Source organism: Truncatella angustata (assembly GCF_020726525.1).
Source record: "Truncatella angustata strain MPI-SDFR-AT-0073 chromosome Unknown BKA67scaffold_2, whole genome shotgun sequence".
Taxonomy (NCBI): domain Eukaryota; kingdom Fungi; phylum Ascomycota; class Sordariomycetes; order Amphisphaeriales; family Sporocadaceae; genus Truncatella; species Truncatella angustata.
The window spans coordinates 3,997,071-4,016,875 of record NW_025763382.1 but is presented as its reverse complement, the minus strand read 5'-3'; the positions used below and the strand labels follow the sequence as shown (position 1 = coordinate 4,016,875).

At 51.2% G+C, this 19,805-nt stretch overlaps 6 protein-coding genes across 6 annotated transcripts; 5 read left to right on the top strand and 1 right to left on the bottom strand.

Annotated features, from left to right (window-relative positions):
* Nucleotides 1-315: 315 nt before the first annotated feature.
* Nucleotides 316-3,032, top strand: BKA67DRAFT_590930 (fungal-specific transcription factor domain-containing protein; the record flags this gene model as incomplete). The annotated part of the gene is made up of 3 exons (XM_046104645.1): nucleotides 316-1,819; nucleotides 1,888-2,409; nucleotides 2,497-3,032. The coding sequence occupies 3 exons, from the start codon at nucleotides 316-318 to the stop codon at nucleotides 3,030-3,032; spliced, it is 2,562 nt and encodes an 853-aa protein (XP_045961641.1).
* A 747-nt stretch (nucleotides 3,033-3,779) lies between these two features.
* Nucleotides 3,780-5,363, bottom strand: BKA67DRAFT_655679 (Di-sulfide bridge nucleocytoplasmic transport domain-containing protein; the record flags this gene model as incomplete). The annotated part of the gene is made up of 2 exons (XM_046106803.1): nucleotides 3,780-4,130; nucleotides 4,215-5,363. 2 exons carry the CDS (start codon nucleotides 5,361-5,363, stop codon nucleotides 3,780-3,782), a joined length of 1,500 nt encoding a protein of 499 aa, XP_045961640.1.
* Nucleotides 5,364-6,158: 795 nt separating this feature from the next.
* Nucleotides 6,159-7,854, top strand: BKA67DRAFT_188231 (uncharacterized protein). Its single transcript, XM_046095328.1, has 3 exons — nucleotides 6,159-6,793; nucleotides 6,859-7,337; nucleotides 7,398-7,854. The coding sequence occupies exons 1-3, from the start codon at nucleotides 6,254-6,256 to the stop codon at nucleotides 7,669-7,671; spliced, it is 1,293 nt and encodes a 430-aa protein (XP_045961639.1). The 5' UTR covers nucleotides 6,159-6,253; the 3' UTR covers nucleotides 7,672-7,854.
* A 2,985-nt stretch (nucleotides 7,855-10,839) lies between these two features.
* On the top strand, nucleotides 10,840-11,961 carry BKA67DRAFT_655677 (uncharacterized protein; the record flags this gene model as incomplete). Its single annotated transcript, XM_046106802.1, has 1 exon — nucleotides 10,840-11,961. The coding sequence occupies one exon, from the start codon at nucleotides 10,840-10,842 to the stop codon at nucleotides 11,959-11,961; it is 1,122 nt and encodes a 373-aa protein (XP_045961638.1).
* A 3,462-nt stretch (nucleotides 11,962-15,423) lies between these two features.
* On the top strand, nucleotides 15,424-17,003 carry BKA67DRAFT_532614 (uncharacterized protein; the record flags this gene model as incomplete). Its single annotated transcript, XM_046099559.1, has 3 exons — nucleotides 15,424-15,447; nucleotides 15,589-16,412; nucleotides 16,709-17,003. The coding sequence occupies 3 exons, from the start codon at nucleotides 15,424-15,426 to the stop codon at nucleotides 17,001-17,003; spliced, it is 1,143 nt and encodes a 380-aa protein (XP_045961637.1).
* A 655-nt stretch (nucleotides 17,004-17,658) lies between these two features.
* On the top strand, nucleotides 17,659-19,514 carry BKA67DRAFT_532613 (protein kinase dsk1; the record flags this gene model as incomplete). Its single annotated transcript, XM_046099558.1, has 4 exons — nucleotides 17,659-18,433; nucleotides 18,575-18,623; nucleotides 18,672-18,930; nucleotides 18,984-19,514. The coding sequence occupies 4 exons, from the start codon at nucleotides 17,659-17,661 to the stop codon at nucleotides 19,512-19,514; spliced, it is 1,614 nt and encodes a 537-aa protein (XP_045961636.1).
* Between the last annotated feature and the right edge of the window lie 291 nt (nucleotides 19,515-19,805).

Below are 19,805 nucleotides of genomic sequence, written 5' to 3'. Positions count from 1 at the left end.
TAACTTTTTTTCCTCTCCCTCAAGGCCCGAACTGCAGGAGCCCAGACGAGAAAGCTCGTCCATCTTATTGCACGCGCAGTTCATGTTCTCAGCCGTTGTGCTTGAAGGCCGGCTGTCACATGTACTTCGTCCCATCACGGCGGCTTTGTTTCACCCGGGACTCGTCGCAATCCCGAAATTTGCAAGTTTGCGACAACCCCCCCCCCCCCCCCCCCCCAGCACTAGCCATAACTACCTTTCGGTATCGGATCTCTAGAACCCCGGAGTAAGCATGTACTGTCATGCGCATAGCCATACCAACGGCAGATAGCTTCAATGGAGGGGGGTAGCGGATCACAAGGCCGGGGACCGGCCAGCGACGCCGGAGCCGAACCGACTTCAGCCACCTCCGAGAAACATCCTGCGCCGAGTAACTCGAACCCATCAGAGGCCGCCGCGAACAAGAGGAGGAGGGGTCTAGGTGTCGTCACCCCCAATGCATGCACAGAATGTCGCAAGAAGCGCGCCAAGTGCGACGGGAAAAATCCCTGCAGGAGATGCCAATCCCAGGCCGTGGAATGTGTCTACGAGGTACCTGTGCGCCAGTCGAAAGAGCATCTGCGCAGCGAAATCGAGCAGTTGCGAAAACGACAGCGCCATAATGAATCTGTCATGTCTGCGCTCCAGAGCTCAGGCCAATGGGAAGAGGTCATCGTACGCTTGCGCAATGGTCAGACTGTCGAGAGTATTTCGGAATGGCTTGGTGGCGCTTTGTCTGCCGGCAGTGGCAGTGGCACTCTGCACAGCTTCGCACAGCGCCCAGGACCTTCAAATGCAAGGGGTCCAGGCCCAGGTCTCACGCTTCCACCACTGTCTGGGATAGCAGACTTTGGATTCGGCAGTACCAGCACTCACACGACCAATACTAACACTACCGCCGCCACTGCTCTCCCGGGCGGCTACGGATCCTTCTCCTTCGGACCGCAGCACAGTCAGAAGCACGAGTTTGATCATCAGAGTCCCTGGGCCTTCTCCTCACATAGCCAGACGCAGTCTACGCGGAGCAATTCCCACCCGGATGTAATGCAGTGGACATCGGATGTGCCCCCGATAAACCGTGTCGGTACCTGGGTGCAGGATCAAGCATCCACTGATGAGCTGCGCTATAAGGGAACCGGTCAGATACTTGCCCCCTTGGACTCACCAGATACGAAGTCTTCGCCCACTACTACGTGGACTGGCATTACGGGAGATACGGCTCTGGTACAACATCTGCTCGCCTTATATTTCTGCTGGGAGTACCCAACATTTGCATCTCTCAGTAAAGAGCATTTCTTGAAGGATTTCCTCGATGGACGTGCCCGATATTGTTCGCCCATCTTAATCAACGCCTTGCTTGCGCTCGGCTGCAGGTTTTCCTCCCAACCCAGCACACGCGCCAATCCGGATGACCCGACGACTTCCGGTGATCACTTTTTCAAGGAGGCTCTCAGGCTACTCGCAAAGGAGTCGAATCATCACACACTTACCACAATCCAAGCCCTGGGCATAATGTCTATTCGTGAAGCAAGTTGTGGCAGAGATTCGGAAAGTTGGTATTATGCGGGACAAAGCGTGCGCATGGCTATCGAAATGGGTCTGCACCGGTTGAACGGCGACGGTGATTCGGATGAGATGGCTGTTCAAGCTGCTACCTTTTGGGGCGCCTTCGCTCTAGACCATGCTTGGTCCCTAGCAACCGGCTCGTTGCCCCAATGTTCTTGCTTTCCACATCTTCCGCCCAAACCAGCCATCATTGACGATATCGAGGCTTCTTTATGGGTTCCCTACACTGACAGTGGTAAGTGCAGCCCCTTGCTGATCAATCCCTTGGTGTTGATTCCCAGTACTTAGCATCTGATGACTTAGGTGCACCTTTGCAACGGTCCTGTGAGCAGCCATCTAATGTGCGCTCCGTCTACACGTGTTTTTGCGAGCTGAGTGGACTGGTTCATAAGTCTTTATACGTGCTCCATTCACCGGGGAAGCCGGTGACGAGCCGTGACCTTCTCAACATATACACAGAGTATCTCAACTGGTATGATCAAATACCCGAAGTACTACGCCTCGGTACCAACTTCACCCCTGCCGTCCTTTTTGCACATATGTATTACCATTTTGCAATATTGCTCTTGTTCCGGCCTCTGATTAAACTACGAATCATTGGCTCGAGCATCAGGCCCCGGGATGTCTGCGCTCAGGCCGCAGATGCTATTCAGGGGTTATGCAAGTCATATTCACAATTATATACCCTCCGAAGAACGCCGTCATTCGTCCCATATTTCGTCCTTACCGCGGCAATCATGCAGCTGGCTTTGGGCGCCGTTCATACGCCCATACAAGACACCATGCCAGACACTAGTTCCTCCGGTTCAACGGCGAAGCCAGAAAGTGGAGATGCGAGCCATACCCACCCACGACCTTCGTCGTCTAGCACAGCTGGACCCAGGTCGCCCTCAAGCACCTCAACTACCAAAGTCAACCCGCGAGGCGTGGATGCCATTAATCAAGGCATCGCAGACCTGACTGAAATGGCCCCTTGCCATAATTTCGCCGAGCAAGCCCTTCACATCTTGCGATATATGGCGAAGAAGTGGAACGTTCCAGTCAACATTCCTCAATCACGCGGGCTCTCCTCCAATGGCGATATGAACGATCTCGTAAGACCACAAACACATAGCCTCAACTTCTTCGTGCCGAACTTGGCGGAAGAAGACTTCATGTGCACATGGGGGACCGGAACTAAAGGCGCAACCAGCTCACTCAGCGAAGGACTTCCGGGCTCGGAAGCCCAGGCCGATGCCGATGGCCAAGCAATGGGACCCAACAAGATGAGGGGTCCGAGCAGCACAGGGAAGCAGTCTCGGATCGAAGAAGAGCTCGGTGCCGGGCCCATGGCACACGCGGTGAAGAGCATCGAAAACCCGCTCTTCTGGCCGTTTCCCATGCAGGGCAGGCCCATGGTGCCTTCGGGTGGACGCATGCTGGAGGAAGCTGGTTTTGCGTTACTGTAAGCGCGCGTCACCCAGACCTCGTTGGTATACGGGGGAGAGAAATATCTCCCTTGCGGTTCATTTGGGATAGCTGATATACATATTCATCCTCCTTGAAGCATAGAGTTCTGGAACGCGGGAGAGAGCATGTAGAGGGGGGAGGGGGAAAGACCCTCGATGATGTCTTTCGCACTGTGTTGCCCATGATGTAGAATTACATATATTACAGGTGGCTCAGATCCACGGAGGTTCGATTATGCTGTTCGAGCGTGAACGGAGACAACACCCGGCAAATTCCTGCATGCACATTTGTCTTGATTTTCTCCGGCAGCGTCGCAAGGCCACATGTGTCTTTCTGGCATGAAGGACTAACTTCTGGGCATGCCGTGCCCCGGTTACGAGGCGCGAAATGTCTGTCAGCTTCGTGCTACCATCATCAACCCGGGGGGGATTTATTTTGACGAAACCATGTCAAATCTTTGCGCATGGGACGCTTTCGCCATTGCTGTGGTTCCCAAGAACCCTCAATAACCTTTTCTTCTTCTGTTCTTTTCCCCCTTGGCTGCGACATCGTTTAATTTATTCTTGTAGTAACGATCCAATGCGTATGGTTTATAAGACATGAAATATGGTACATGTAATGCGAACTCCCTCCGGTGACCCTGCCTTATGTTTTTCACCCTATGCTCCGACCGGCCCTTATTCGACAATGTGTGATGCAACTCCTCTGAAACTGTTCTATGCTAACATTACGCCGCCACAAGGCGTCTACCACCTTTTCGAGGGACTACGGCTTTTGGTTGGACTGCGGGCCCTATCGCCCTTGCTTGGACTTCGCCTCCCGCTGGGGGTGTGGTAGTAGGACGGAGGCGGAAGAGCTTTCTGTACGTCAGGCGAAGCATCCGTATCAGGTGTTTCGTCGTTTTGGATGTGTTCTAGATAGCGAGATCTCGGTGTTTGCGGAACGTGGCTATACATGATTTGTGGGTGTGGTTGGAAGGCAGATTGCGACGACTGGGGTGGGTGCGGTACGAAAGCGAAGCTTGATGGGGCCTGACTGCTCTTTACGAGTGAGATGCCGCTGAAGCAGAAAATGGCGAAAAGAGCGATGAAGGCAGCCTATGGCGGCAGTTAGTATCGTTGGGTTAGTATTCCTCCGGCGTGGAATGTTGAGGGTGGACCGAGGTTCTGCCGCAGACTTACCAGCGTCTTCCAATGCATAGTCTCGATGATCTCGTTGAGAATCTCGACAATGTTCCTGGCACCGAGTCGGACCCGCATAAGCTTGTCCGGGTTCTGGCTCATACAAGCTTCCCATTCGTCGCACATGACATTCATGGCGGGTAGACGCTGTTCTCTGGGCGAGCAGCGGTTATCGGCGTAGTCTCTGGCGCACTTGGCCATTTCCTCTACCACGACAGCGCGCAGCTCCTGTTTGGCCGCCCAAAAATCATCCCGGAAGCTAGCCACGACGACCCAAAGAAGCCAAAGTGCCAGGCCGACAACGGCCAGGTTGAACAGTAACGTGACCCAGGATCCCAAGACGATGGGAGCGTCGGGATGCTTCTGGATGACAGAGAGGAATCCACCGAACCAGCCCTTCCTGCGTGCCGACTTCTTGGGTCCATGGTGATCGTTTGGCTGGTACACGCTGTCGTCAGAATCGTTGGCCTCGGTATCGTCCCACTCATCTGATTGCTTGTATGGGAGTCGGAAGCCACTGATGTCCTTATCATCGTGACGTCTCTTTCGCTTCCGTACCTTGTCTCTTGTGCCAAATGCCGTGGAGCCGCGGGGGATTTCGCCTTTCCCGGGGGATCGCTTGTACATGGCAGAACTCAGAGCCTTGGACCTTGCCGGGGTGAGGGTCATCTGGCTGAAACTCCGCATGTTGTCCCTGCCATCGGTCTCGGGGGTATCTGGACAGCTGTCCATGTCGGTCTGGGCCGGGCTGTCCTCGGCAGCTGAGGCTTCGGACAGGGCGTCCATGTCGACAAAGGGTTTGCGGGGTGTCGTGAATGCAGGGTTCCGGAAGGGGGGCGCAGTATTTGTGCGGTGGAAAATAGAATGTGATGAAGAGAACGCTGAAGAAGCACGGCCTGGAGTTGGGGCAAGCGGTTTATGGGGGCTGTTCTGTGTGCTCGTGGTTGTGCTTGTGCTTGGGCCTGCGCCTGCGCCTGCGCCTAGGCTTGAAAACCGACCTGGTTGACCAAAGGTGTTTGTCCGGGGCAGACCGAAGGCATTGTTGTTCTGGGCTCTCTGAGCAGACTGTACAAACGGGCTGGTGGGATCCAGCGGCCCGGTGCTCTGATATTCCCAATCCATGGGGGATTCAAAAGTGCGCCTCTCCATAGCTGGGAAAGAATCAATCAATGGACCAGTTCTGTCCGGTACATAGCAAGCAGTGTTTCGAAAGGGTGCACAGCAACGATTAATCTCGAGAGCGAACGAACGACGTGTGCAGATCAACGATTGGGAACATAAACGATAGATATGGATATGTGAGAAGCGAAGCGAAGCGAATAAACGAACGACGAATTGAAGAACCGATCCAACTTTTTGGGAAGCTGCAACTCGGGCAACGGGCACGCCACAGTAAACAAACTGCCAGACGTGCGCACTGGATGTGGGCGGGGCCAAGCGGCTCGGGGGATCAGGTCAATTCTTAATCTATAATTCCGAATCCTGCATTCTGAATTCTTCTAACGGGGCTTGGCAGGTAAGGGAAGTGTACGGATCCGTAATCCGTACTCCGTACTCTGTACTCTGACTACGTGTGTAGGTATGCCAGTGGCGCTAACGTCAATCAACCCTGGTCAATCTCAAGGCTGGAGGGACTTGCGCCTGCACTTGCCTTCAGGTGCTCGTTGCTCTTGAGTTGGGACCCACTTGAACATTTCTGGAGAGTCGGCAGGGCGATTGAACTTCGACCTCAACTCCAGCTCGCGACTGCCAAACCGAGCACCATTCTAAATTTACTTCGAAACTTGGTGATTCTTCCCAAATTACATGATAGTCTCTGTGCTCTCGCCACCTCATCATCATCGTCATCTTCCTCTGAGTCTGGGTCTGAGTCTGAGTCTGAGTCTGAGCTTGACCTCCATAACGTATCCGAATCCGAATCCGAAAGCTGCTTTGAATCTGCTCCCTCAATAAACAACTGCGCTGTTCTGACCTCCGGCTCTCACATCCCGCTCAGCATCAACCCTTTTGGCGTCTCTCTCACGCCTTCCCATCCCATCATGTCAGCAGACGAGGGCTCGCCCCCGGCGTCCATCCACGAGGAGAAACAGGATGACGCGCCCGAGGACAAGGAACTAGGTGATTACGATGTACAAGCAGCTGCCGACTCAGACAAAGACGCCTCCGACGGAGCCCACTCAGAAGACGACGACCTATCAGAAATCGATGAGGATCAATTCGGCGACTACGATCCCGCAGCCGCTCGTATCGAGGAGAAGCCCGTAGAGATCGACGAGGATGTAGCTCGAACTCTTAAAGCCGGCAAGCGCAAGGGTTTGGCCACCAAGAAGCCCAAGGAGGGCAGGAGAGACAAGAAAAAGCGCAGACGCGACGACGAGGACAACGATGGTGCAGATGGCGAGATCTTGAGTGGGAAGCGTTCTAGGAAAGCAGGCGGTGCAACATCCAGCAAGAGGCCTTCACCCGAGCTTGTCGACGAGAGCACTCTGACACCCGAGGAGAGACGACGTCGAGCCATAGAGAGAGCTGCTACTGGCGAGACAAAGACCAAGGTCAAGCGCAAGAAGAAGGACGAAGTTGTACGTTGTATACTCCGATATATACACATTTATCATACCGTCCATCACACTAACCTCCACGGCAGGATCTCGAGGCCGAGCTTGACGAGCAAATCGCCACTCTCAAAACCGCCATGGAAAACGCTTGTCGAGACGACAACAATGCTCGCCAACAGGGCCAGCCCGCCCTCCACAAGTTGAAGTTGCTTCCCGAGGTCATGAGCCTTCTCAACCGAAACAACCAGCAATCTGCCATTGTAGATCCCGATGCCAACTTTCTTGAGTCGGTCAAATTCTTTCTCGAGCCCCTGAGCGATGGTTCGCTGCCGGCCTACAATATCCAGCGTGACATCTTTCAGGCCTTGCAGCGTCTTCCCATCGAGAAGGAGACATTGATGGCAAGCGGCATCGGCAAGATCGTTCTGTTCTACACCAAGAGCAAGAAGGCCGTGCCGACTGTCAAACGCTTGGCTGAACAGCTACTGGGCGAATGGAGCAGACCAATCCTCAGGAAGACCCATGACTACAAGCAGCGCCAGGTTGAGACTCGGGATTTCGATTACCAGTATGTTGCTCTTCCTCGCCTCATTCTCAGCAAAGAAGCATTTACTAACTCGATCTGTAGGGCCGCCAAACTCAAGCAAGTCGTTGGCTCTTCCCAGTACACCCTCACCCAACGCCCTGTTGCTTCGCAGCAGTCACTACGTGATGCAGAGCGAGCCCGTATGTTGGCTCCTGTTAACCTCAGCAATCGCGCTCGTGTCAGCGGCCTTCCAGCTGCCTACACGGTTGCTCCCAAGAGCACCTTCGAGCCTTCGCGGGACGGATCCCATCGACCTATTGGTTCGAGCGGTGTTGAAGCTTTCCGCAAGATGACACAGAAAGGAAAGAGGGGCTAGGCGCGCTCTCACTGAGCTTGGTTGGATCATTAGCATGGAAGGTCGAAGGCGTTTGGCGTTGGGTTTTGTGGCCTTGATTGAGGAAGTGCAACCAAATACTGAGGGTGTAGTGTCTAGGCGGCCGGGGTGGAGTTTATCGCACTCTGTCTATGGACTCACATTGTCGCCAGTAAACATCAGTAGAGTCATCTCCAGTTTACATGATAGGTAACCATCTACTAATGGGAGAGTTGGCATAACTGTGCACAACGAAATCTAATCGGCATGTTCTGACAATGAATTACCATCTCGAGACAACCTATGGAGACCAAGCATCATAATGTTTAAGCGTTAAATCTACATGACTGAGAATTCAGCCTAGACTAATGGTTTTAACTCTGAGTTTTCGGCGAAAGTATCATCTGCTTCGCCCATCTGTAAGTATATATTCAGGCAATTGCGAACCCAACGATCCCGGCGCCCTTTTTGCCAAATGCTGCCAGGCTTTCAATAATGCTCCCATGGTGGATCACAGGCAACTAACTCAACCAGGCGCACAAGAAGTCATTCAGACTGCACAAGTAATGAATGCAGCAAATAAATGCACCCGGCCATTGCAATAATGGCCACAGCAATTATGATAACATCCCGCCAATCCTGGTCTGGCCGGCAACGCGCGTCTTTGGACTTTCTCAAAGGTCTCTACATTCAAATGTTAGTGACCACGGCGGAAAGGAATTGGCGGAAACCCGATTTACCATGGGAGGTCTTTCACTATCTTCCCAGTCAGTACAGTGGCGATAGAGCGATGGCATGATAGCTGGCAGCATTGAACGAGAATCAGGTATCTATCACTGTGAGAACGTGGTGGGAAAAGTTGTCACTCAAATGTGAGACACGAAGCAAGTCTCGCCGCTAGGAAGAGTCGGCCAGCTATTTGAACTGTTCTAAGAATCCAGCACATTCATCATGCGTAGCTGCCTCTTCCTCCTCTTGCGTGGATAAAGATAGCAAACTGCATGAGAAGCATGCAAGCAGGGGGTTTGATTGTCGAATTGGTGGACAAACCCGGAGCGATTGGGGACCAGCAGGCTCAGCAAATCCTTGCAGATCTCGGGCCGAGATACGTCCTGGGAAGAAATGCAACCCGATTCGCCGATCGAATGCCATATATATGCATTGAAGCACGAGGTGACAATATTGGAATTTCAGATGGACCTCTACTACATGGAATCGCGGGTTTGCCTTTCGTCTCAACCACTTTCTGCCTGTTCGAGACCATCGGCTGAAATTTATCTGGGAACACTGCCTTCAAAACTTGCCCGTTTTTTTTTTAAGTCGAAATGGAAGTAGAAATAATACGTCCACGTCGCACTGCAGATTCGGAGCATTGGACTCACACATGTTCTTTCTTTCTCTTCGGCATCTTGATCGCTAGTGTTGTTACATGACAGCGGCATTTTAGTTTAACATTGACCCACTGACTGCAGCCTAAGAGATGCTACACTTGCCGGGTCAAACCTCCTTGCCGCCCATACTTACCAGTCCTTGCTATCAAAAGTCCCATCGGCATGCCGCGCACATATTGATGCATTTCGCCTTCTGCTGACATAATGCCGTTTGCTACTGTGCAATCTGCTTGGAATCCATTATTTCTACTGGTGATTTGTTTCACCTTACTGGACGATCTTCCCCTTGCAATTTACCCCGATTCCAGGGACCGTAACGGCCGAGGTGCTCTCACGTATTCCTTACGATGCGCGGTCTATAACTAACTCTGGAGGTTCCATATAGTGGAGGCCATGACCCATAGCAGCAAGACATAGAATACGAAGTTTTCAGGCCGATGGCATAACACATATGAATAGTTAAACTCAATAAGTAGCTGAAATTCCGATGAGGAGTTCCTCGGTGCAATGGATATAGTCACGTAAAACGACTGCTAACAGACGCCAGAAACGAGATTGCTTCTTCTGGCCCCAGGTAATCGATAGTATTGTCCCTTGAAGGGAGATAGAGCAATATTTCAGTGCTCTCCGTGCCTTTTTCCCTTGCCTTGCATTTACGCCCACTCTTTTGATACCGACAAGCTTGGTTGGATTTCGGGGCTAATCGTGCAAATGACGCGCTCTTTTCAGAAGTGTTGGGCGAGTAGTTATCGGATCCTGCTGATCACCAGCAAGTCCGTCGTCACCCAGGTGCGACCCGACCTCCGGCTTCGATCCACCGTAGCTAAGATAAAATAAAAACCGTTGCGGCTGCCCTGCCTCCGGGCATCGGAAGGCAAACTTAAAGAGCGACTATAAAGTTAGTCAAGGTCCACAAAATGACTTACATGATGACGGGCGACTATCCGGAGAAACAAGTTCGTGTTCCATATGATTAAGGCACAGCCAAATACTATGTCACGAGATATATGTACAACAAGTAGTAGTCTCGTCTTGGAATGCGCCCATCTGAGAAAATTGATTCAGCTGTCAGCCCTATTCATGCAGTGTGACATACGTCGAGCCATTCTCATCGAACCAGCAAGCAAGGGTGGAGTAGTTGGAAGTGCCAATGAAGACTGGGTGCTTGGCGCCCATGTCAGCTTGCAACGCCGGTGAGAAAATGTCTGCTCGTCTTTTCTTTTGTCCGACATTTTCTGCAGGGGATTGTTGGGGAAATTATGAAATTATGGCCATGGTCGGTAAGGCGGCAAGCCAACGATTGGACATGTTCTAGGCGACCCCTTAATGAGGTCAAGCTTAAAGTAAGCATACGAGATAGCCGCCAATGACCGGCGCCTGTCAGCCCCATATCATCCAATTGAGTTTAGAGCACTCCATCAATACGAGCGTTGAAGATCAAAAGAAATAACCGTCCGGGGGGGGACGCTTCTATTCCTAACGTTAGCATATTATAGATGGCTCCATCGGATGTTCCTTGCCCGCCTGATGATTCAGAGTTGCATTGATAACGCAGGTGCAAGGGGGTTTGACAGCCAAAAAGATCGACAAGTAGTCTTTTAATAAACAAGTAGAAATAGCCCACGAGCGCCCCCGGTGTCGACTTGACTCTGTAGATCAACGTCTCGCACACCACATTCGTTCAGCCTCAGCGATTGCTATACCATCGCTACTTATACCACAACAAAAAAAAAAGTTTAATAGCTTCAATCTTAATTACAAATTTCCCTAAGCCGAGAGCATGCGTTGGTCCCTCGTTTTAACCGCCTCGGCGGCTTCTGCGTCTATTTTACGCAGGTCGACCTTTGGCGATAGTATAAACCTTCCAGCCGAGGCGTTCCCCAAATTCGAGGTTGTGTCCCTCGAGGACGCCAAGGCGGGAAAGGATCGGGCGATTCAAGGCCTCCCGGATCCTGATAATGCCACCGACACCACAGAAGCCACCGCCGTGACGCACGGCTTTTCCGTCATGGCCGCCACCGCGTCAACGGCCAACGCTGCCGCCTGTAGCGCCGACCCCAACATCCGCTTCGAGTGGAAGCAATATTCGGATTCGGATCGTCTCGCCTTCGTCAAGGCCGTCAAGTGCCTGATGAACAAGCCCCCTTCCGGCAACTTCGCCCCGGCTAAGAGCCGATATGAAGACTTTGTCCGCATCCACCAGGACTACATGAACAACGTGCACAACAACGCCAAGTTCCTCATCTGGCACAGATATTACCTGTGGACATTCGAGCAAGTCCTCCGTACCGAGTGTGGGTTCGACCGCGCCATGGTCTGGTGGGATGAGACTCTCGATGCCGGAAAGTTTGGCCAGTCCGACATGTTCACCAACAAGGCCTACTTCGGTAGCCTGCCGGCCAGCAGCAGCCCGCAGTGCGTCACCGACGGCGAGTTCGCCGGCCTCATTGCCAACATCGGCCCCGGCAGCACCAGCTCACCCCACTGCTTGTCGCGTCAGTTGACGGAGAGCAACACGGCTCAGTGCAGCACAGACTTCATCAACTACTGCAACCAGCGAACCAGCTATGCGGACTACGAGAGCTGTCTCGAGTACGGTCCCCACGGCTACGGACACAACGGCATCGGAGGTACCATGGCGGACGTCTGGGCCAGCCCGAGTGACCCCATCTTCTGGATGCACCACTCGTTCATCGACCACAGCTGGAGGATATGGCAGAACGCCGACGCCTCCCGCATCGAGAGCATTAACGGTAACGATGCTGCCGGAAATGCCCTGACCTTGGACACCATGGTTTACATGGGCGGAATCCGCCCCGACGTTCGCGTCAGGGACATTATCAACACCCTGGGCGGAGTCCAAATTGGTAGCGAGACATTCTGTTACCGCTACACATACTAAAAGCATATGAAGATGAGATGAAAAATAGGCGTATGTCGCAGCGCTTGTAAATCGTAATCTTTAATTGAGCTCGTGAAATGAGTCTTGTTAGTGCAGCGTATCAAGTAATCAATAATCAAAATAATTGCTGAAATTCTGCCAGCCGTCATATTGTGGTTACTTGAAATTCTTCAACGTATTTTCGCCCTGTTTTGTAGGCTTTTCTTACCTTTTACTCTGCGAACATGCGTCGTATCTCATGAGACATGATTAAGCAAGGTAACCCAGAGTTGTGAAGAGACAAGTGAACAAAACAGTACTATCCAAGCTGAGTATAGCTACAGGCCGCAATTCATTGAGTCGAGTTTGTAGTGACGTGAACCCATCGTACCGTGTTGCTGTTTGTTCTTCGAGGCTACGAAATAACTGAATGGCAATGGCCAACTGGAAGTGAAAGTTGAGAGACGCTATTGGAGGAGGGGAAGAACATTTGTAACAGCCCAGGACTCGAGGATATCGGCGCCTCGTCCAAAAAGTTGAGTGATCATCCGACCAAATGACGAGACATCGCCATAACAGCCAGCTCAGCTTGACAAGTATTGTGCGCGTTTCGTACAATCACGTCATCTTAAGTTCCGGCTCTTCAAATCGGGGATTCCCCAAATCACGCCTAGACGCCCGCAATCCCTTGCGCCATTGACGTGCGGGACCTTGCTTGTTCTTATATATATCACATTTGCAGTTCTCGTAATGCCAACACGCGACGAGAATCGGTACATATAAGACTAGCCATCTTCGCCATGGGTTATTTGCTTGCCTTCGTCCTTCGTTCGCGCTTCTACAACAGTTTCTACAGGAATTTGAAGAAAAAGAAATTGTGCCACATGCAGTGATGCAATAATATGCAACTTTCAATTTGTTGTAGTCATACCCAGCCTATCCATCATAGCAGCTAGCTTTGCCTTGTTCTTCTCGCACATCGGCGATGATGATATCTTCTGTAGTGGGATAATCCGTAAGGAATAGATATCAACGGCTACATCGATTAGCTGATCAACCTACGGTACCCATTCTCTCCGTTTCCAGTCGCCCTTTCCGCTATTGTTGGATAGAGCAAGGAGACAGCAGTAACTGCGGCGTTTGGTTGCATTGTCAGATTGTTTTCCTACAGCCCCATCAGTTTTGGTAGTTGTTATAGGGACCTAGTTGCTCCTTAGCTCAAGACAGACCTTGCTGGAGGAGTTGATATAGAGTTGAGTCACTCTGCTTGCGGCTCAGTACCGACCGGTCATAAGCAGTTTGGCGTTGACCATGCTGCTACTAATGCGACTTACACCAGATGCTTGGCAGTCACGATTCGATGGGATGCTTGGATACCTATACTTCTGAGCAGACTCGTGGATCCTTCCTGGAGTAAGAGGCTGGCTCGAAATCACTGGCGGACGTGAAACGAATACACATACTCTTAAGAACATCATTTTACCATCGACTCTCTACTATGTGCGAATCTTCCTCGTCCTACTATTTCACATATTCTCCATGAGTATCGCGTGCGCCGGAAACGGTGAGGTGTCTGAATCCGAATGAACTTTTGGACAACCCTTTTGCTTGTTAGGTGGTAGGCAATCAACTTATTTATAGCTTCTTGTGGGTCTGTTATTACAATGAAATTGCTAATGAAGTCGTTTCCCTCATGCCCACGGTGGGAAATTGAAACCAAGAAATGACTGACAGGCCGCATACCTCATGAGTACGATGGACTCTGCGGAGGTAGCACAATGCATCAGAGAAACGACGTTATTGTACACGGATCGGACTTCGAGACAGACGCTGAATTGGATCATGTGATAGCATTCATTTGCATGGATTCTCACTGTAAAAGTCGTCCAGATTCGATTTTGCTCTGCTGCCAGCAATCCAGTATCATAACCCCCCCAGCTCGTGTGAAAGACTTCCAGTCACTGGAGTACAATTTCTATGCCTAAACACCCATTGGCCATAGTTTTGTGGAGATCAAAAGTAGGAAGATTGATACCCGGGCCAGAGTCAAATCCTTAGAAGTTCGAATTGCGCGAACATCGCGTCCACTTCCCAATGATTCTTCGCGTGTCGGTGAGGCCTTAGAATCACAATCTGATAATGTGACCAAGTTCTCGAAGAATTCCTAACCAATGGCGAGTCTTCAGATCATATTCCGATTTAGTGGCTGGAGTGAGGTGGGGTAGATCGAGTTTGGCAGATGCCCGACCCGAGTCCGAGTCGGGGACCCGCTGCATGGAAGCATGACGCAATTATACCTTGTAGTTAAGCACTTTTGAAGATGGTATCCTGCAAGTCATTGGCTCTAACGATAATAACTGAACAGTGGCATATTATACGAAGCTGAAATCAACAGCTGCATCCGTCAAACCCCCCACTGCCTTGAACATCGCAAGGGTGTAAGTAACATGAGGTGGAATGATGTGCCTCGATGATTTGTTTTTAGGACACACCGTAAGTTGTCTGCTTAGGCTGCTGTGAATTAATTCGAGACATCAGGCCGTCACAAGGTGTGGAGAGACTGCGGAGTGAGCAAGATGAAGCATAGTAATGTGACTTGAAGCACATATGGCAAAATTAGATCCGATGCTACTGGTCCTTGGCAGATTTGTGGACTGGCGTAGAGTTGTTGTCAGAGAAGCGGAACAAGATTGAATCGAGTTGATGATATCTCAGACCTGCATGTCTGAGGATCGAAATCAGGGGCCCGTTACTCACCTCACGGGTGGTCGATAGGTTCCACGCTAAAACCACTGCCGGATTGCCCAATTCGTAAACACCGGTGCATTAGCCAGAGTGAGGCAAACTGCCATGAAGAACTTCGCGTGTCTTCGTGACCAGACATGCACTCACAGAATGCCCCAAAAAAAAAAAAAAAAAAAGACCACATCGCTGAGAACATCAGTTATCGCAACGACACAATGGAGGAGAGAGCACTGATCGTGTTGCGGTAACCCCTACGCCTTAGCGGTCCACGAAGTCGTGGATATGTGGTGTGACTGCAATGTTTCGAGATGAAAGAATCGCAAGCGTCCAAATGTCGTACAGAGATATTGTGGGCCACTGAGGTCATCCTGTCAGGGGTGTCTGTACTGGCGGAACCTGTGAACATGAACACGAACAAGAATATTCACATACCAAGACCATATGTTTAGGTGTGCAAAGGACAGCTTACTGGAGAACAAGGCCAGGGACTGTGTGTGTGCCAAAGGTTACTGATGAAGCGCAGTGTCTTGGGCTTGGTATCCGTACATGAAAGAAAGAAGCTGCACACAAGCGTCAGACGTCGCGCCTCATAAAGCGGTTTCTGGTTCTAATCATTTCTAATAAACGCACCGAGTCGCCAGTCTACCCACCTGCCTCGAGTCATTCCTAGAATTTTCCTCTTCAATCTCGTTCGAGCTGTTCTGACGCGAGCTTCACTCTCTGTGTTTGTGCATTGCTATGTACCTTAATTCAGCCCACATTGTGTGTGCCTCTTGTGTATTCTGTTCTACTATAAGACGCCAATAGAGTTTGAAGTTGGTGATTACACTCAATTCATGCGTCATTTTCGATCCCACCGCAAATACCATCATACCCATAACATACCATATAAAGTAAATACAGGCAAGCGATACTGAGGGACACAAAACAAGCTTGGATTGCCATGACGTCCTGAAGATCCATTGCAACGACCCCGAATCTGCGAAACATCCATTACATACTTGTACACCCTCCGAACAAGCCTGTTCACCCTGGGAACAGAGCTCCAGACTTCAGCCTCCCCCGCCATCCACTATCATCATCCCACCACCCACGTTAAGCTATCCTATCGTCTGCTCATCGATAACGTCCTATTCGCCTCTCCGGTTCGTCGACTCTGCCAACCTCGCCTGCACCCTGAAAAGTGCCGTCGCCTCGTGTCTTGAAAACACATTTCTTCCGAAAGCGCATAGAATTGGAGAAGAAGAAAAGAAAAACATCTGGCACAGTCGGATTATCGAAAAGAATTTAGATCACACCAATCCAACCAACAGCGACACGTCCGGCGCGTCGCATCCAGCATCGTGTATTGTTGGGCAGATTGGGAGTCGTCGCGCATTACCCTCGAAGTCGCAATTGCACCGTACATCGCACACCGAGTCTCGTGCAAACCTGGGAGAATACCTCAGACTTGTAACCGGAACAGCTTTCTGCTTCCCGAGTTTTCACGACGGTTCAGACACACGATCGGACGCCATGAACGGCTCGGAAGCGCAAGAAGTGACAGCGGCTGTCAAAGCTAGCCAGCCTCTGACGAAAGACACTCAACCTTTGGCGGAAGCTCAAACTCCAACGCAAGCAGAACCTCCGTTAATGGCCGGCGCGAATGGCAGCTCATCGATGAGCAAAAAGCGCAAGAAGGACGGATTGAAACCAATCATTACAACTGAAGCCCCAAGCCCGACTGGGTAAGTCAAACTTTCATATCTTATATAACCTGTCGCGATCATCGGCGTCTTACAACATTCGTTATGTATGCGACAGCACCCCTTGCTCGGATTGCTCCATCTTGCTTGCCAGTGCATACAGATGAGTATCCGTCAGTGCCAGTTGAAAGCCTTTTTCAAAACGTTCAGCATACACATCTGTGGCCGACCGACATGTCATTAGTTTGGCTTTGATTTGCGAAACATGTCAGTCTGCAGCATGCTCCCTGAATGGCATTGTATTATTGGAGGCGGGGCTGCACACTTCCTTGAGCAAGGGAGTCGAGATCAGCTCTTATACTTGGCAAAGACATCCATGGAACAAGCGCGTCATGGAAAGACCAGAGTTATGATGCTTCGCTTTCCATTGCACACACTTGGGGCAAGTCACAGACCTTATCTGAAGTTGCTCCAAAGCCAGCGGCTGTCGAGTTAGCTGAAAGTCTGGGCGGGCGCTATGCAACTCTTCAGGATCTCATACTTAAGCCAGATCAAAGCGCTTGCGGGAGGGGGATCGTCAATTGGAACCCGCTTTCACCTGCGTCTCCTGCATCGCGTAGCGGTCTGATTTGATTCGAGATTTATCGCTCACACCAGCGCATGCAAATTCACTGGCGCGCTGTCAGGCCGTCTCAATCAACTCGTCCTCCTCTGCTTTCTCCGCCATTTCTGCAACCCCAGATCATCTTGTTCGGCGTTCATATCTCCTCCTCCCTACCGTCTGCTTAAGGTTTGCGAGCCGTGACACAGCACGGCGGCACAAACATGATGAAGAAAAGGTTACTAGCCTTGGACCCTAATTCACCTATCCACACTCCCCCACCACACCTCTCACCACCTGTATCCGTACCCATCCCCCCTTTGAAGTGAAGCTGCAAGTGCTGGCGACCATGGGGATTTCAAGCTCCAACACTGCATAGGACCGTGTGCCCCGTCCTTGTCCTGTCCTTGTCCTGTCCTATCCAGCCTGGTCCTCACCAGAAACAGCCATCAGTGTCCGGTCAGGGTCAGGGTCAGGTTAGGCTAGGCGCCTGGCCGCATGCCTGCAGTTCTCCTTGTTGCTTGCCCACAAGCACCTCGCAACTGCGCTGGTACTCTGCCTATTTCACTACGCGCCCAGCGCTTGCCATTCGTTTGCTGTGCATAACTTGTCCCCATTCCTGACTATCCCGTGCGAATCTCTGCTTACCACGATATATCCTCCAGGGCGCCGCATATCTCAGCCACCATGAATCAACATTCGCCCACATCATCGTCGGGGCCTGAGGACGCTGCCGAAAATACGGCCGATGAAGAAGATTCCGAAGACTACTGCAAGGGTGGGTATCACCCTGTGCAGATCGGTGAGAAGTTCAAAGATGGCAAATACACGGTTGTGCGCAAGTTGGGCTGGGGCCACTTTTCGACAGTCTGGCTTTCACGAGACAACACCAACAACAAGCATGTCGCCTTGAAGGTTGTGCGATCCGCCAGCCATTATACCGAAACCGCCATCGACGAAATCAAGCTCCTCAAAAAGATTGTCGAGGCGAACCCAAATCATCCGGGACGGAAATATGTTGTTAGTCTGCTGGATTCATTCGACCATAAAGGACCCAACGGCGTGCATGTCTGTATGGTGTTCGAAGTGCTAGGGGAGAATCTTCTTGGTCTCATCAAGAAATGGCACCACCGGGGTATTCCACGAGAATTGGTCATGCAAATTGCGAAGCAGGTGTTGATGGGCCTGGATTATATGCACAGAGAATGTGGTATCATTCACACCGATTTGAAGCCTGAAAACGTCCTCATTGAGATTGGCGATGTGGAACAGGTTGTCAAAAAGGTTGTCAAGACCGAATCTGATACAGAAAAGGAGAACCACAGAAACGGCCGCAGACGCAGAAGGACGCTTATCACGGGCAGTCAGCCTCTGCCTTCCCCTCTCAACGCCACGTTCAACCGTGACAACCTATTCCCCTCGCCAAAGTCGCATACGAGCTTGAACGCTATGATGCAAGACAGTAAGTCCTCCTGCCACTCTGACAGTGCTGTCGCAAACCTGCCATATTGTCCCTTCCCAGCCAATGCCCTCTGTGAAAGCCGGCCCTCCGCGTGCCTGGCTATTTTGGTAGCCTAAGCATCATCGCTGACAAATTGGACAGCAACTCCAGGTGCTAAGAGTCCAAATGACGATTCCAGGGAAAAGACTGCGTAGGTTGACAATGAACGCGGTTATTTTACCAGACTAACCTCTTCTAGGGACATTCTTACTAAAGAGGTTTCCGGTATCTCTCTTGATAAACCAGGCTCAGGTTCAGGTTCAGCCTCACCTGGCGACAAGAAGAAAAAGAAACGAAAGGGACCTATTATCAACGTGAAAATCGCTGACTTGGGCAACGCCTGTTGGGTTTCACACCATTTCACAAATGATATCCAGACCAGGCAATACCGGTCGCCTGAGGTCATTCTTGGTGGGAAATGGGGTGCAAGCACAGATGTGTGGAGCATGGCTGCTATGGTGGGTTACTTGCTTTAAACTTGGGTTGCCTGCTTTTGCTGACTTAGTACAAGGTCTTTGAACTCATTACTGGCGATTACTTATTTGATCCTCAATCTGGTACCAAGTATGGGAAGGACGATGATCATATCGCCCAAATTATTGAGTTGCTCGGCCCCTTTCCGAAGGAACTCTGGAAGAATGGCCGCTGGTCGCAGGAGATCTTCAACAAACGAGGCGAGCTGCGAAACATTCATCGATTACGCCATTGGGCACTGTCGGACGTACTGAGAGAGAAGTATCACTTCAAGGATAGCAAAGACTTGACTCCGAAAGAGCGTGAGGAGAAGGAGCGCAAAGCCAAAGAGAAGAAATCAGACGATGAGGATGAGGAGGCACTAGAATACCATCCGACCGAGGTGGCAAGTTTCCTGACCCCGATGCTGGAGCTGTTGCCAGAAAAGAGAGCAAATGCTGGTGGCATGGCGAATCACCCATGGCTAGACGATACACCTGGCATGGAGAATGTCAAACTCGAGGGTCTAGTCCCCGGTGTCCGTGGCGAGGGCATAGAAGGTTGGGCGATGGAGGTGAAGAAGCGATAGTCCGCTTTTTCCGTTTATCGAGAATTTGACAACTTCTCTGCAGAAGCTCAGGGGCAAAAGGGTCCAGCAGCATTAGGGTTTGGCATACAACCACCGTTCAGACCCAGAGGTGGCTTTGCAGAAGTTGAGGCGGTCGAAAGAGATAGTGGCCTGCAACTTCCCCGACTGACTTGTGTCAGTGAAAAATAAGATCCAATATACGAGGTTAGATTTCTCTCGTTTTCTGCCTAGCATTTCACATATCATAATTTGGAATGGATAGAAGCGTTGATTTGAGACATGGGCTGCTGT

Excerpts from the sequence above, each read along its gene's own strand:
- BKA67DRAFT_188231 (XM_046095328.1), top strand. The coding sequence starts at position 6,254 with ATGTCAGCAGACGAGGGCTCGCCCCCGGCGTCCATCCACGAGGAGAAA. Across the intron at positions 6,794-6,858 it reads GCAAGAAGAAGGACGAAGTT|GATCTCGAGGCCGAGCTTGA; the intron begins GTACGTTGTATA and ends CCTCCACGGCAG. Across the intron at positions 7,338-7,397 it reads ACTCGGGATTTCGATTACCA|GGCCGCCAAACTCAAGCAAG; the intron begins GTATGTTGCTCT and ends CTCGATCTGTAG.